This window comes from Aotus nancymaae, unplaced genomic scaffold (genome assembly GCF_030222135.1).
Source record: "Aotus nancymaae isolate 86718 unplaced genomic scaffold, 86718_ANA_hifiasm-v0.15.2.pri h1tg000193l, whole genome shotgun sequence".
Lineage (NCBI taxonomy): Eukaryota > Metazoa > Chordata > Mammalia > Primates > Aotidae > Aotus > Aotus nancymaae.
This window is the reverse complement of record NW_026988608.1, coordinates 1,295,416-1,309,939: the sequence shown is the minus strand read 5'-3', so window position 1 is coordinate 1,309,939 and position 14,524 is coordinate 1,295,416. Positions and strand designations below refer to the sequence as shown.

General features: G+C 59.9%; 1 protein-coding gene across 1 annotated transcript in view; it reads right to left on the bottom strand.

Annotated features, from left to right (window-relative positions):
• Positions 1 to 12,463, bottom strand: part of STK32C (serine/threonine kinase 32C) — a 106,795-nt gene extending 94,332 nt beyond the window's left edge. The window contains exon 1 of the mRNA XM_064371825.1: positions 12,091 to 12,463. Coding sequence (XP_064227895.1) covers positions 12,091 to 12,352 — 262 coding nt within the window. The 5' untranslated portion in view covers positions 12,353 to 12,463. The remainder of the gene's footprint in view (positions 1 to 12,090) is intronic.
• Between the last annotated feature and the right edge of the window lie 2,061 nt (positions 12,464 to 14,524).

Below are 14,524 nucleotides of genomic sequence, written 5' to 3'. Positions count from 1 at the left end.
ACATGGGATCCGGACGGGATCCCGGGACAGAAAAAAGACACTGGAGTGCAGACTCCAGTTCATAACAAGGTCTCCAGCTGTGACCAATGTACCCCGCTAACACAGGCCGGTAGCTGAGGGAAGCGGGGTTTGGGGCACATGGGAACTCTCTGTAGCAGCTTCACAACTTTTCTGTCAATCTAAACCATCCTAAAGTAAGTTTATCAGGAAAAGAGCTTTTAAAAGGTAATATAGACTTTGCAGCTTTTCCAGTATGAATTGGGAGGTCATATGAAAAACTAGCAATGGTTGTGTTATCAGTGCTGAGATTACATAAGACACTGGATTTCTCAGGTTTTTTCTTGTCACTTTCATTATATAATAAAAAGCTATAAAGGAAGAAAGAGATCATTCTGGCACAGCATCTGGTGGTTAGACAGGGCAACCACACAATTTATCATCCAAACCAGGCCACTTGGAGAGTGAAAATGGCCGCCGTGAGTGATGACACCGGTCAGCAGGCAGGAAGCAGATGTCCCAGACGACCCGGGCATGGCGGCCACAGGGGCAGGACTCACATGCCCGAGCCCTCCGAGGCTCTGGAAAGGCATGTCAGGGCCAGTGGGGAGGCAGCCACAGGGGGTGCAGGAATGGGCAGGAACCCAGAGATGGGGGGGCAGATGTCGCCGCAGACAGAGGCTGAGGCCTGGGCACAGCTCTGCCCAGCATCCCCTCCCACCGCTCACCTCACCTGTCAGTCTTTGTTTCCTTGAGGTGCCCAAGCAGGTGCAGCTTCTGGGTGGGTGACGGTCACAGCTCAGGCCCTTTCCTTCCTGCGCCTCTGGCCGCTGTGGTTCTGGGGAAGTGGCACCAGGACCCAATGACAGAGGACTCTCCTCCCGACCCGGGCTTCCACCCCACACACTCTGCAGGACCCGCGCTAGGGACCCTCCTCCGTGGTCATCCCCAGCGTGCCCAGGGCAGCCAGTCCTCGCTGCCGCTCACCCGTGCCTCTGTCCCCGCTGCCAGCAGATCCCGAAGATACACCGAAGAGGCTGCGGTGGCCGTGCCTGGTTACCCACCCCAGGTTTTCCAACGGCCACCTACAGTGCCCCGGTACTAGCTGGGCCACGCACTCTGGGGCCGGGGTCCCAGGTCCAACCCTTTCTTCAGAGCAGATTCTTTCCTCCCCTTTCCTTTCTGTCTTTCTTCCTATTTCATCCTTTTCTGTCTTTCAGGCATGTGCTAACCTTACAGATTATCTTTTCTGTCTACAGAGATAAAACATCACTCCAGAAACACAAGATGACTGATGTTTACAAGAAAAAGGACTACGCATTGGGGCAAAACGAAGACCCTGGCACGGCCACAGGTGCCTTGTTCAGCGACAGGGCAGGAAGCCCTGAGCCAGCGCTCCCAGACTCCCCAGCAAAGCGCCCGCAGTCAGGAACCCGCCCCGTGGACAGCAGCAAGTGCACACCCGCCTGGCCTCTGGGACTTCATTTTCCAAATGCAGGAAGATGCTGACTTCCACCCCAACTTCCTGTTTGCCCCCAAGCACAAACAGCCTTCCCTTCAAGATCTCAGTTTCAAAGCTCAGAAGACGCTTTGTGTCTCCTGGGGTCTTGGGGCTCTGGAGCAGCGACCTGGTTACAATGGCTGGTGCTCGGCCACTCGGCTAAACCGGGGTTAGAGGGGCCGAGAGGGAACTCCTGCGACGCTGGCAGGTGCAGGAAGACTGAGGAGTAAAGCTGTGCAGGACAGTCCCCTTGCTGGGACCTCGGGCTCCGGGCAGGGAGCTTCCCTGGACACCGCCTTGGGAGAGTCAGGCAGTGGCACCACTCCCTGAAGGTCACTGTGGTCAGATGCACTGACCACGGCGCTTCCCCCTCGTCCCTGCTCTCCTGGCCCCACATCCAGCTCTTCCGGACAGTCCTGCCGACCCACAGCAGCCCTGGCCCAGCACAGATGCACAGACTTCACCCTGCGTGCTCCCTTCCCAGCATCTGAGGTGGGCCTGTGACTGGCCCCAACCATCAGCAGAAGGCAGACAAAGTGACACTGTGCCAACCCAGGCCTAAGCCTCGAGAAGGCCCGGCATCCTCCACTCTGCATCTGTGAGCACCCTGAGGCCTCTCAGGAATTCCTGCTGACCCAGTGCAGGGCCCAGTCAGGAGAAGAAGCCGAGACTCTTAGGACAGCGATGGTGGTGTGAGACACATCCATGGGTCCTACAGCCCAACTGTCCTGGGGATGAGCTGGACTCGGTGACCTGCTTCTAACAGAACACGGGGCAAGGAGGCTGCGGCTCAGATCCTGGCTGTGGCTTCACGTTTCTGCTCAGCTCGTTGTGGAGGAGGGGAGTTGAGCACTGTGTATGGGGTCACAGGGGGCGGTGGGAGTTGAGTGCCGTGTGTGGGGTCATGGGGGAGGGTGGGAGTTGAGCACTGTGTATGGGGTCACGGGGGGCGATGGGAGTTGAGTGCCGTGTGTGGGGTCACGGGGGGCGGTGGGAGTTGAGGGCCGTGTGTGGGGTCACGGGGGGCGGTGGGAGTTGAGTGCTGTGTGTGGGGTCACAGGGGGCAGTGGCAGTTGAGTGCCGTGTGTGGGGTCACGGAGGGCAGTGGCAGTTGAGTGCCGTGTGTGGGGTCACGGGGGAGGGTGGGAGTTGAGTGCCGTGTGTGGGGTCACGGGGGGGTGGGAGTTGAGTGCCGTGTGTGAGGTCACGGGGGGCGATGGGAGTTGAGTGCCGTGTGTGGGGTCACGGGGGGCAGTGGCAGTTGAGTGCCGTGTGTGGGGTCATGGGTGGCGGTGGGAGTTGAGTGCCGTGTGTGGGGTCACGGGGGGGTGGGAGTTGAGTGCCGTGTGTGGGGTCACGGGGGAGGGTTGGAGTTGAGTGCCGTGTGTGGGGTCACGGGGGGCGATGGCAGTTGAGTGCCGTGTGTGGGGTCACGGGGGGCGGTGGGGGTTGAGTGCCGTGTGTGAGGTCACGGGGGACGGTGGGAGTTGAGTGCCGTGTGTGGGGTCACGGGGGGCGGTGGCAGTTGAGTGCCGTGTGTGGGGTCACGGGGGGCGGTGGGAGTTGAGTGCCGTGTGTGGGGTCACGGGGGAGGGTTGGAGTTGAGTGCCGTGTGTGGGGTCACGGGGGGCGATGGCAGTTGAGTGCCGTGTGTGGGGTCACGGGGGGCGGTGGGGGTTGAGTGCCGTGTGTGAGGTCACGGGGGACGGTGGGAGTTGAGTGCCGTGTGTGGGGTCACGGGGGGCGGTGGCAGTTGAGTGCCGTGTGTGGGGTCACGGGGGGCGGTGGGGGTTGAGTGCCGTGTGTGAGGTCACGGGGGACGGTGGGAGTTGAGTGCCGTGTGTGAGGTCACGGGGGACGGTGGGAGTTGAGTGCCGTGTGTGGGGTCACAGGGGGCGGTGGGGGTTGAGTGCCGTGTGTGAGGTCACGGGGGACGGTGGGAGTTGAGTGCCGTGTGTGGGGTCACGGGGGGCGGTGGCAGTTGAGTGCCGTGTGTGGGGTCACGGGGGGCGGTGGGGGTTGAGTGCCGTGTGTGAGGTCACGGGGGACGGTGGGAGTTGAGTGTCGTGTGTGGGGTCACGGGGGAGGGTGGGAGTTGAGTGCCGTGTGTGGGGTCACGGGGGAGGGTGGGAGTTGAGTGCCGTGTGTGGGGTCACGGGGGAGGGTGGGAGTTGAGTGCCGTGTGTGGGGTCACGGGGAGCGGTGGGAGTTGAGTGCCGTGTGTGGGGTCACGGGGGGCGGTGGGAGTTGAGTGCCGTGTGTGGGGTCACGGGGGAGGGTGGGAGTTGAGTGTCGTGTGTGGGGTCACGGGTGGCAGTGGGAGTTGAGTGCCGTGTGTGGGGTCACGGGGGGCGGTGGGACTTGAGTGCCGTGTGTGGGGTCACAGGGGGCAGTGGGAGTTGAGTGCCGTGTGTGGGGTCACGGGGGGCAGTGGGAGTTGAGTGCCGTGTGTGAGGTGAAGCATCATGGACAGCTAATCCCTACCCGACAGCTAATCCCTAGCCAAAAGCAGAACTGAGACCCCGGGACAAGAGCCCAGGGAGGCTTCCACCAGCGGCAAGCTCTCTGAGCTGTTCTGGCCGAGGTGGCACGTACGTGGATGAGGGAGCCACTATGGACGTTCTGATCCCACAGACATCACGCAGCACAGAGAGACCCGCCCCTGTGAGGCCCTGTCCGAATTCCCAGCCCACAGCATCGTGAGGAACCACGAGGAGGCTGATAAGTCGCTGGTGTCGGGTCGTTTGGTAGCAGCAGTAGATCACTGGAACAGCGTGTCTCTTGGGCACAAACAGGACCCGGTTTGAGAAACGAGGTGCCCGGACCCTGACCCCTGTTATTGGGCACAAGAGCTGCCAGAAACAGCTTTCCCACAGTGAACAGAGGCTCTGAGGTCAGAGTCACAAAGCGATAGAGGACGGGACCCAGGGCGCCAGCACAGGGGGAGGCAGAGCGCACGGGGGACGCGGCACCATAACCCCCGCCGCCTCCTGCTCACATCCCAGCATCGTGGGCAGCACAAGACGAATGTCATCCTTGCCAAGGCCCCAGAATGTGCACCACGCCCGTGCTAGACTCCTGCCGAGTTCCAAACACAGAGGCGTCTCTCTTCTGCTCCATCACACGTTCTGCCTTCTGCATTCGGAGGACGAAGAGTCATGATGTGAATTCGGAAAGAGGAGAAACCTTTTCAAAGTCAACTTTCTAAATCACTGTGAGAAATGGAATGTGCTCAGTTCCTATTTTTAATAAATTGGGGGCGACACTGACTCCCACCCACACCATCTCCTTGGCTTCAGAACATAAATAACACTGAGCTGGGTTTCCACGGGATCGGCAGGGCCGGAGCCCAGGAGGAAGCGTGGCAGAGACCACGGGGGCTCCCTCCTCACAGGTGAAGTGGGGCGGGATGAGACTGGACAGAATCTCAGCAGGACAAAGCCAGGCCAGGGCACGGACCTCGGGCTGCCCTGCTGCCCAGCCACGCTCATCTCTGCCGCAGCCTTGATTTTTAAAATAATCGATTCCAAGTCAAGGAGGAAATTGTCTTCTGATGAAGCAGGTTTACCATACAAATAATGATCGTATTGCTAACAGCTTCCCCCAACTGTCTCAAGTTCTGATCTTTATCATCAATCAGCAGGTTGGTTTGCCTGTATATTGGGAAAGGGGAGGGGCCTGGCATTTGCCCACGCCCAGGGCAGGCAGGAGACACCTAAGGAAGCGACCCGGGCACAGAGATGCCATCCCAGGTGTCCACGCACCCTCACCGACAGCCAGAGCTGGACAAGGCGGCATCTCAGTCACGGAGGAGGTGAGAAGACCAAGGTCTCGCCACGTGCCTGAGTGTTAGTCAGGAGAAATGGTGGTTCACAGACAGCAGAGGGAGGGAGGTTCAGAGACACACGCAGCTCCACAGAGCGTTTTAGGTGAGGAGGAAAATCTGGCTGCTGGCTGGGAAAGAAATGACACCAAGTAGAAATTAATTAATTTATTAACTAGTCTTCCACTAAGGTGAGCCCAGACTCAACTTGGAGCTTCCTAATGCCGAGTAGAAGGCCTGGTCAGATTCAACTCCAAGCTTCCTAACACCAAGTAGAAGGCCTGGTCCTCCACTAACATGAGCCCAGATTCAGCTCTGAGCTTCCTAACGAGGAAGAGACAGGGTCAGGGCCACAGGGCACAGGCCCTTACTTGATGTAAGATCCAAGGGGCTCTAGAGAGGCCCGAAGGTCCAGAACCCAGGTTCCTCCCTAGGGGACCCTGCCTGACACAGCAGGCAGCGCCCATCAGGTGTGGGGGCCCCAGGGAAGATGAGATCCCTCGGCCAGCTCGGGGACACAGGATGCTGTGCCCAAAAGCACAGGGCCAGGCCCCCCAGGAACCCGAGTGGACACACCAGACCACCCCGCCTTGGATGCACAGGGCCACACCCCCCAGGAACCTGCCAGTGGACACGCCAGGTGACCCCGCCTCGGATGCAGGTCAGAAGAGAGATGCCGCGTCCCCATGTAAAGGAACTGGTGTGGGCTGCTGGGCTGGGTGAAAATGCAGGATGCGAACCATGGGCTGCACGTCGGCCATGGCGGAGAAGGATGGGCCTTCGAAGAGGACTGAGAGGCACGGCGAGGAGGAAAAGCAGATTAGAAGAGAGTCCACACGCGAGGCGCCCTCTGACAACTGGCAACCCCGTCGCAAGGAGGGTTTCAGATCCCCCTGAGGCCCATCGGGAGCCCGGGCCAAGGGACCGGCGCCCCATGGGTTTTCCTGCCCTCCCTCACCATTATGCACCAGCTGTATATTCACTAAACTCTCGCACTCAACGTATGTCCACGGACCAGCAATGCCGGCACCACCTGGGAGCGGCTGGGAATGTGGGCTCTTGCCCTGCCCCGGGCCGGCTGCATCAGCTGCCTTTTCACAAGCCCTGGGTGACTGGGGCTCAGGGACAGGCTGGGAAGCTGCTCTGAGTGGAAGACATGCTCCTCTGCGCCTTTGCCTCCCTCCGATCAGCTCAGAGTCTCGCTGGGCTTCATCCACAGAGAGAAACCCTGAACAAAAGTCACCTCCAGTGCATCCTCGCATTACTTCTCAACTGGAAAGCTGGCTGGTTCAAGTTTTCAAAGAAAAGCCAGCTTATTTTTAGCCTTGTAAAATGCACAACCAGATGGATAGACACACAGAGCTGACATTTGTTACATAAAAAGCATGATAGGAGGTCCCGAGTCCACTCTAGAGCAGCCTCCCCACTGGGAAAGAGAAGAGGCATCGAACTGCAACCGCCCCAAAGGCCCCCGGGACACCCGGTCCTGGGCCCAGAACTGGGAAACCAGGTACAGACATGTGAGGGGAGCCCAGCAGGCCAGGACCACAGGCCTCCTCCCCCATCCGCATGCCAAACCAGGGCCCTCTGCAGTCACCAGGCTTCTGACCACCAGGGACGGGTGTCTGGACCACACAGAGAGCCACCACCCTCACCCTCAACCCTTGCCTCGCAGGGTCAGGAGGCAAAGAAAAGGACACCCTCCAAAATGCGAGTCTGCACCTGCTGGAAAGAGTCTTCCCACACCAGGGCTAAGCTGATGCTCTGGAAGGATGACCTGTCCACACCGACCACGCAGGAGGAGCTGTCCGCAGCCCTCAGCAGCCCCTGGCCTCAGCACCTTCTCTCTCCTCTGCTCCGTGAGCTCTGGCAACACCCTAAGAGTGAGGCAAAACCATCATGGGATCCCTAGAGTCACTCTGAGGTGACATGACAGACCACCCAGAAAGCCAACAAAATGAACTTTTATTTTTTTTGAGACAGTCTTGCTCTGTTGCCAGGCTGGAGTGCAGTGGTGCCATCTCAGCTCACTGTAACCTCCACCTCCTGGGTTCAAGCGAGTCTCCTGCCTCAGCCTCCCAAGTAGCTCGAATTACAGGTGCACGCCACCACGCCCAGCTAATTTTTGTATTTTTAGTAGAGATGGGGTTTCACCATGTTGGCCAGGATGGTCTCGATCTCTCGACCTCGTGATCCGCCTGCCTCAGCCTCCCAAAGTGCTAGGATTACAGGCGTGAGCCACAGTGCCGGCTCAAAATGAATTTTAAAGTGATAAGAACCAAGGCGAATTTAGCAAAGTGAAGTCATGTGCCACAGGTGGCGAGGTCTTGGCCACACACAAGGTGAATGCTGTGAAAGTGGAGCGTTCCTTCATGCCAGCAGCACCCTGTGTGGAAATGACCAGCTCAGTCCAGCGTCGATCAGCAACCAGTCCCCCAGGTCGGGAGCAGCAAGGGCACAGCCTGCCCGGGCTCTGTGGCGAGGGGCTGCACGGAGCCCTCAGACCTGTACGGAAACATCCTGGCCACGCTCGCCCTGGGAAAGCGGAGGACTCACGGGAGAAGAGGACAGCTTTCTCACCCTCCCTCACGTGCTACTCCCTAGGGGTTTTCATTTCCAACACAAAGAGTAAAAAACCACAGAAGCGCTAGAAGAAAGTACAGATGCAGGTTCCTGAATGAAACTCTTCTTAACTGTGCTGGGAAGGACTTCTGTCACATAACAGCATGGCCAGAAGCGGCCACAAAGGCAGATGATGAATCTGACCACACACAAACTAAACACATCCATAGAGAAAAATACCAACAAGCAACATTAAAAGATAAACGGGAACGTGGATGGGAAGCTGTGGAAGGCCCAGCCTCTGAACTCTCCAGGAAGGGCGAGGGGAACCTGGGGCTGCCACCCCTCAGCACCCAGGCTGCTAACAAGCACGAGCACGCAATTCTAAAAAAACAAACCTGAATATGCTCCAAACGTGTCGGGCAAAAAGATGATTAACCTCATTGGTAATCAAAGAAACTCAAAGTATGGTGCCATCCTTTAATCTCTTAGACTGGCAAAAAACAGAAGCATTGCTGATACCCGAAGTGGGCGAGGATTCAGGGAAAGGCTTTCAAACGCTCCACTCCCGGAGCACGTGGAAATGGGCTTCCCCTTCCTGCTGCCCTGCTCGGAGCAGGCGTCCCTGGTTCTCTTCCCTCGGGCGCCTCCTGCCATCCGCTGCACCTGCTCCTGCCTCCCGGCCTCGTCAGTCTCCCTGCTTCCCCTCTGCCTGGTCACCCCACGACTGCAGGGCCCACATCCAAGGCTCACGGAGGGACCAAGTGAGGGGCCACACACGCCAAGGTATTTCACATGGACCCCTTTGCCTGGGCAATGTCCTTCCTAAAAATGTATCCTAGGGAAACAACGCCACGTGCACAAAGACAAATATGCAAAGATGTTCATCAGCACATCTTTATGATATTTATAAAATAGAAACACCTCACTGCTCTGTGACAGGAAGCTAAGTAAGCAGAGAACGTCACAGCCGCTGCGAGGAACACTGCAGAGTCGGGATTCTCAGCCCTGACTGCTGGTAAAACTCAAAAGGGGCTTAAAGACAAGCCTGAGCCCAGAGCCCACCCCCAGCCCACCAAGCCCCCAATTCACCTGCAGTTCACAGGTGTGGGGCCTCCTGAGCCCAGAGCCCACCCCCAGCCCACCAAGCCCCCCCCGTTCACCCACAGTTCATGGGTGTGGGGCCTGGGCATTTTTTAAGGGTACCCAGTGCATGACTCTAGAATACAGCTGGGGTTGAGAACTGTTGTAAATTCAGCCAACAAATGACGCATTAGGTCTGTAAGACGCTGGCGACACACTGGTGAACCCACAAGCACGTTTCCACAAATCAGCGTGCAGGGCAGGATCCCACTTCCGCTCACAAAGACAGAGTGTTTCTCCACGGCTGTACCTGCATTGCCAGAAAAAGGCTGGGAGGTGACGCCGAAACCTTCACCGTGATCTCTCAGTGCCGAAGTTACAGAAATCTTGGCATAAAGTATAAACTGTTTTTAAATGCATACACTTTGATGCTTTTATAATTAGGAAAAAGCAACGGTGTTTTTAATTTGAAGAGATGACTTGAGGAGTCTGGTAGCCTCTGGTCCTGCCTCACGGCCTGCCCAGCCCAGCACCCGCGGCAGGCCGTCCACAGCCTGCAAGGGCCTGTCCTTACTCCAGCCTTCCCCAGACAAAGGCAAACCCCCCTGGGTGAAGGGCTGCTTCCTGCTGGTGGGCTAATGCCATGTCTGGTTGGAGACACAACGCTGTGACCCCCGGAGACCCCAGGTCGCTGAGCTGCTCAGCGGGAAGGTGCCGTAGCCTCCTCTCAGGCTCACTTGGTATCACCAGGACACCAGGACAGAGAGGAACGAAGGGGCTCGCCCAACGCCATGCAGCTCTGGCGCGAGGCGGAAGCAGGAATGCTCCCTAACCAGCTTCAACCCCAAAAAAGAATTTCTCGCCCAAGTCAGAGAAGGGACAGAATGGGAGGTTGTCGGGGGCTGAGGGGAAGAGAATCCTGTGCCTGCACCAAACACCTGCCAGTTAGGAGCACAGCTCTGGAGTCCACGAGGATTAAAAGGAACTGAGGACATTTACGATCTTCTATGTCACAACTCTGCCTAGCAGTTGAAATTTACCTGGCACTTTGTTAAACAGCACTCTTATTTTTTCTGCATACTAAATTTGATATATCAATTAGGTGTTTTAACCTAAAAAATTCATCAGAAGGTCTCGCGTTGCCATAGCAACCGTGCAGCTTCAGTAAACTGGAGTCACCACCACAGCCCCAAGGCCTCCTGAAGCCAGTGCTGCTGTGCGGGGCCATGAAAGTGCCCGGGAGTGGTTTGGCCAACGTGAAAGAGCTGGGGCTCGGCGCCACAGTCCCCTCCTAAAAGACTCACCATTCTCCTTCCAACAGCGTCACTCCCACCAACACGCGTCCCGGCTTTCACTCAGGGCTGTGCCACATTCTTCCGCAAACACTGTGCCATGACTCCCAAGCTGTCTGCGCCCCGCCAATGACCGGAAGAAGGGGAACGAAGCAGTCACCCGCCCAGAGAATGTCCTCTGCTATTTGGGCCGGTGGCCAGCCTTGCCCTCCCGATTTCACCACACAAAGCCCAGCTAAGTCCCGGCAGGCGCTCAGTGTGGGATGTCACTGCATGCCACGTAATAAGGAGCCGGGGTCCGTGGACATGCCAGCCGAGACCTCCACCACACCACCCTACGCTAGGCAAATACGGTGACGAAATGATGCCCAAGTCAGACTGCGAGCCCCACAGACACACTCTGTGCTCTCTTTGCCTTTCTAGTGATCCTTGAATTCTGTGACATAACACACTGTGAACACGTAGGAAAGTCTAACTTAAAAAGCCGAAGGCCACCCAGGGCCACATCACTGCCTCCAGTCCCACCTCGGCCGCCCTGGAGAACACCGCGCAGAGACCCAGAAGAGCGGCCAGTTTGTGCCGACACCAGCAAGTGCTGGGCCAGATGCGTTTCCCAGACGTTCTCTCATCTGCAGCCAGAAACTAGATGCGAATCTGCCTCCTGATTAGGGCCTAGTTCGCTCTGGGCTTTCTTCAGCTTGAATATTTATGTTAAAAACAAAAACATGTATCAAACTTTCACCACAGTGAGTCCTGCTGTCCCAAAGTTCAGGACACAGTGACGGCCACCCTGGAAGGTGCGGGACCTGGTGTGGCGGGGCCTCCAGCCCTCTTCCTGGGCAGCACATCATCCATCCCCGGGGCTGTCTCCGGGAGGAACGCCGGTGCACAGCCCCGCACTCACCAACGCTGGCCCGAGGTCGTATTATTGTAATTTCCCGTAATGCTTAAATTATTTATCCCAAGTAAATAGCTTGGGCTCCTGAGCACTGTGCTCTAAAATTATAAAGGATCCATCATACCTCTGCAAGCTGTCTACAAATGAAAAATGCACATTTCAATTATTTTAAGAAAACGTCAAAAAACATGAAACGTGTCATCACTGAACCGTTTCAGATAATCTACATGGCATCTGTAGAAAAGAGCTGTATGTTTGCAGGTGACTGTATTACTGTGTCCACTGGCAGACGCCACGCGGAACCTCTGGACAAGCGCTAAGTCGGGGGACCCCGGGACCTGCACGGCCCGTCCGCTGTCTCCTCGCCTGGCCTTTTCTGCTGGCGCCCACTGCTGCACGGTCACTCGAGACACCAGTCCCCGGGCTTGGCAGCTTTACCTGCAGGACTTCACTGCGCACTCGTTCCCGAGAGGCCAGGCCCTGCCTCCAGCGCACATGGCTGTGCCGAGGCCGGACACCGCGCGGTCACCACGGGGACCGGGCCTCGCAGCGGCCGGGCCGCCACCTGTGGGGCAGGCGCCTCACTCCGCACAGGTGAGCGCTCCTAACAGCAAAGTACAACCGAGCCCGCACGTGGGCCCGGGCGAGCGGATGCGGAGGGCGGAAGACACCGGCTGCGGCGGGCGGTGGGCGGAGGCGCGCAAGCCCGGGGCCGCCGCAGCCGGGAGACCCTCGCCCCGCGGGCCCCCCGCCCAGCCTGCTCCGCCCGCGGCGCCGCCACGGGAAACGGAGGACGCGGCGGGCGCCCCGGACTCGCGTGGAGCTGCTCCGGGACGCCGTCCCACCGGGTGGACGCCGCGGGGAAAAGCCGCCCCGCCGCGCCCGCCCCCACGAGAGCGCCAGGCCCCCACGCCTTCCCCGCGGCCGCACTCACCGTCCTCCTTGTCGTCAAACACCGGCCTCCGCGCCGTGGCCGCCGACATGGACGAGCCCATCCTCTTCTTCCACTTGCTCCACGGAAACAGGGGGCGCGGCTGCGCGCGGGCATCGCCCGAGTCCCGGGCCCGGGACTGGCCGGCAGCGGGCGGCTGCAGGGCCGGGGGCGCGTCGGAGCCGGAGGGGCGCGCGCGGCCGGGGGGCGGCGAGCCTGGAGGCGCCGCGGCGCAGCTGCCCCTGCGCTCGGCGCCGCTCCTCATTGCCGGGCCTGGGTGCGCGCAGCGGCCGGAGCACCGGGCATGGCCGGCCCACAGGGCCGGGAGCGGCGGGCGGAGCGCTCGGGGCCCGCAGCGCCCGCCGTGCGCTCTCCTGGGCGGCGGAACCCGCCCCGCAGCCTGCGAGCGCAGGGGGCGGGGAAGGGGCGGGGCTTCGGGAAGGGGCGGGGCGGGGCCGAAGGCCGGGGCGGAGCTCCGAGGCGGAGTGGGGGCGGAGCCGGGACGGAGCTGACTGCCGGCGCGGGGCGGGGGCGGAGCTCCGATGATGAGTTGGGGCGGAGTCGGGGCGGGGCCTGGGCGGAGCTGGCACCCAGAGCGTCGCTCGAGACCGGGTGGTCGCCTCCGTCTGGGGTTGGGGGCTGTGGTTCGCCAGGACACGGGGACCACGGCTCCGACTAGACGGCGGGGACGAGAGCGAGGGAGGCAGGGAGCGTCCCCACGGGTATCCCGGGCCCGGGAGGTCGGCGTCCCTGGCACGGCGGCAGCTCTGCCCGGCACGGCGGCAGGACCTTCTCGCGGTCTCCGCGGGCCTCCCTCCCCCGACTCCTTGGTGAAAACAGCGGGCGCGCGGGCTTCTGCCTCCCGGTGCGAGGAGCCTTAAGCTCCAGCCTTCTGCTCGGCGCAGGGTGAGGCCGGGCTGCAGGCGGCGGGAATCGGCCGGGCTGCAGGCGGCGGGAATCGGCCGGGCAGGGCCAGGCTCACGGTCAGGAGGCTGCAGGCGGCGCCCGAGCGCTGCGCCAGAGGGTGGGGCGGGGCGGGCCTGGCTGCGAGCGCGCACACGCGGGCGCCCAGGGTGGGCGCTGAGCCCTGAGCACGTGCGCCCGCGCTCTCGGGCACCCCCGCCCCGTCCTCGCGACCCCTGCCTGGCCTGAGAACACGTGCCCGAGTGGCCCAGCTGCGGCAGGGGCCTCGGCACCCGGCGTATTTCGGAGGCCTGGGGCGCGGCTTAACCTCCGGGCGCCTCCGGCCCTGCGCAGGGCCAGATGCGACCGTACGCTGACAGCGCTGGGCACGTGCAGTGCGCTGGAGAAGGCGCGGCTCTGCATGGAGCCTCACCGCCTGCCCCTAGAGCTTGTCACTGAAGAATTGGTTATTGGTACCGGTTGTTTGACTTTAGATAAAGTTTTTACCTCCTTAGTTCTTCCCTGTAGCCAGGCCACAAAACCGGGGACCCTTCCTCCCCCGTGAAATCCTGGAGGAGACTTCCTGCTGCCTGCCCCGCCGATGAGCGGATCCCCCACCTGGCTCCAAGGCCCCTGTCTCCCGCCCCGACCCATCCCACCTCGCACAATTGTCAACCCAGCCCTTCAGCCACCGTGGGCCCTGCCTCCCCTGACCTTTGACATTCCGGGTGGCCGCCTGCCCTAACCGCCTGACGCATGAAACGTGAGCACAGGAAGTCTGCGCGGCTTCTGGGCCAACAGGGGCCCCCATCCGTTGGGGACTGCAAGGAATGGAGCCGTTGCCCACCTGCCTAGGACACACAACCACCTGGACACGCACCCACCTGCCTAGGACACGCACCCACCTAGACATGCACCTGCCTGGACACGCACCCCCATAGGACACGCAGCTGCCTAAGACACATAGAACAAGGAGAAATCGCATGCATTTCACTGCTGAGATGTAGATGGTATTTTTATGGCAGCATAGCCAGGTTACCTGACCCACCAGCCACCACAGGTCTCCCTGCCTGGCTAGCACAGACGCATCAGTCTCTTAACTAAACTTCCGGTGCACAGAGCTGACTTCCCAGCCCCTGCAGCCACGCAGCTCTGTCCTCTGCTCTCCCTCGAAATTGCCATTCTCCAGTAGGCACACAGAAAGCAGCAGGTTCAGCATCTGCCTCAGAGGAAGCCCTCAGTGCCCATCCCAACAGGAGCGATGAAGGCACAATTGGAAGGGGAGGCACCGAAGCGGGGCAGTGCCTGGAACCCTGCACACCCAGTGCACACATCAGACCCCCCAGGGCTCCTCCCAAAATGCACAGCCTCTGAACATACATAACCTCCTCTCCTCCCCTCCTTCTGACCCCTAAAAGTGGCAGAAAATGAATAACAGCTATAACGTCCCCACCACAACCAAAGAGGGAACAGGAGAAGGGAGAACATGTTAATGGACTTCAGACAGCGGGTAGAAAGGCAACTCTGAAGATTG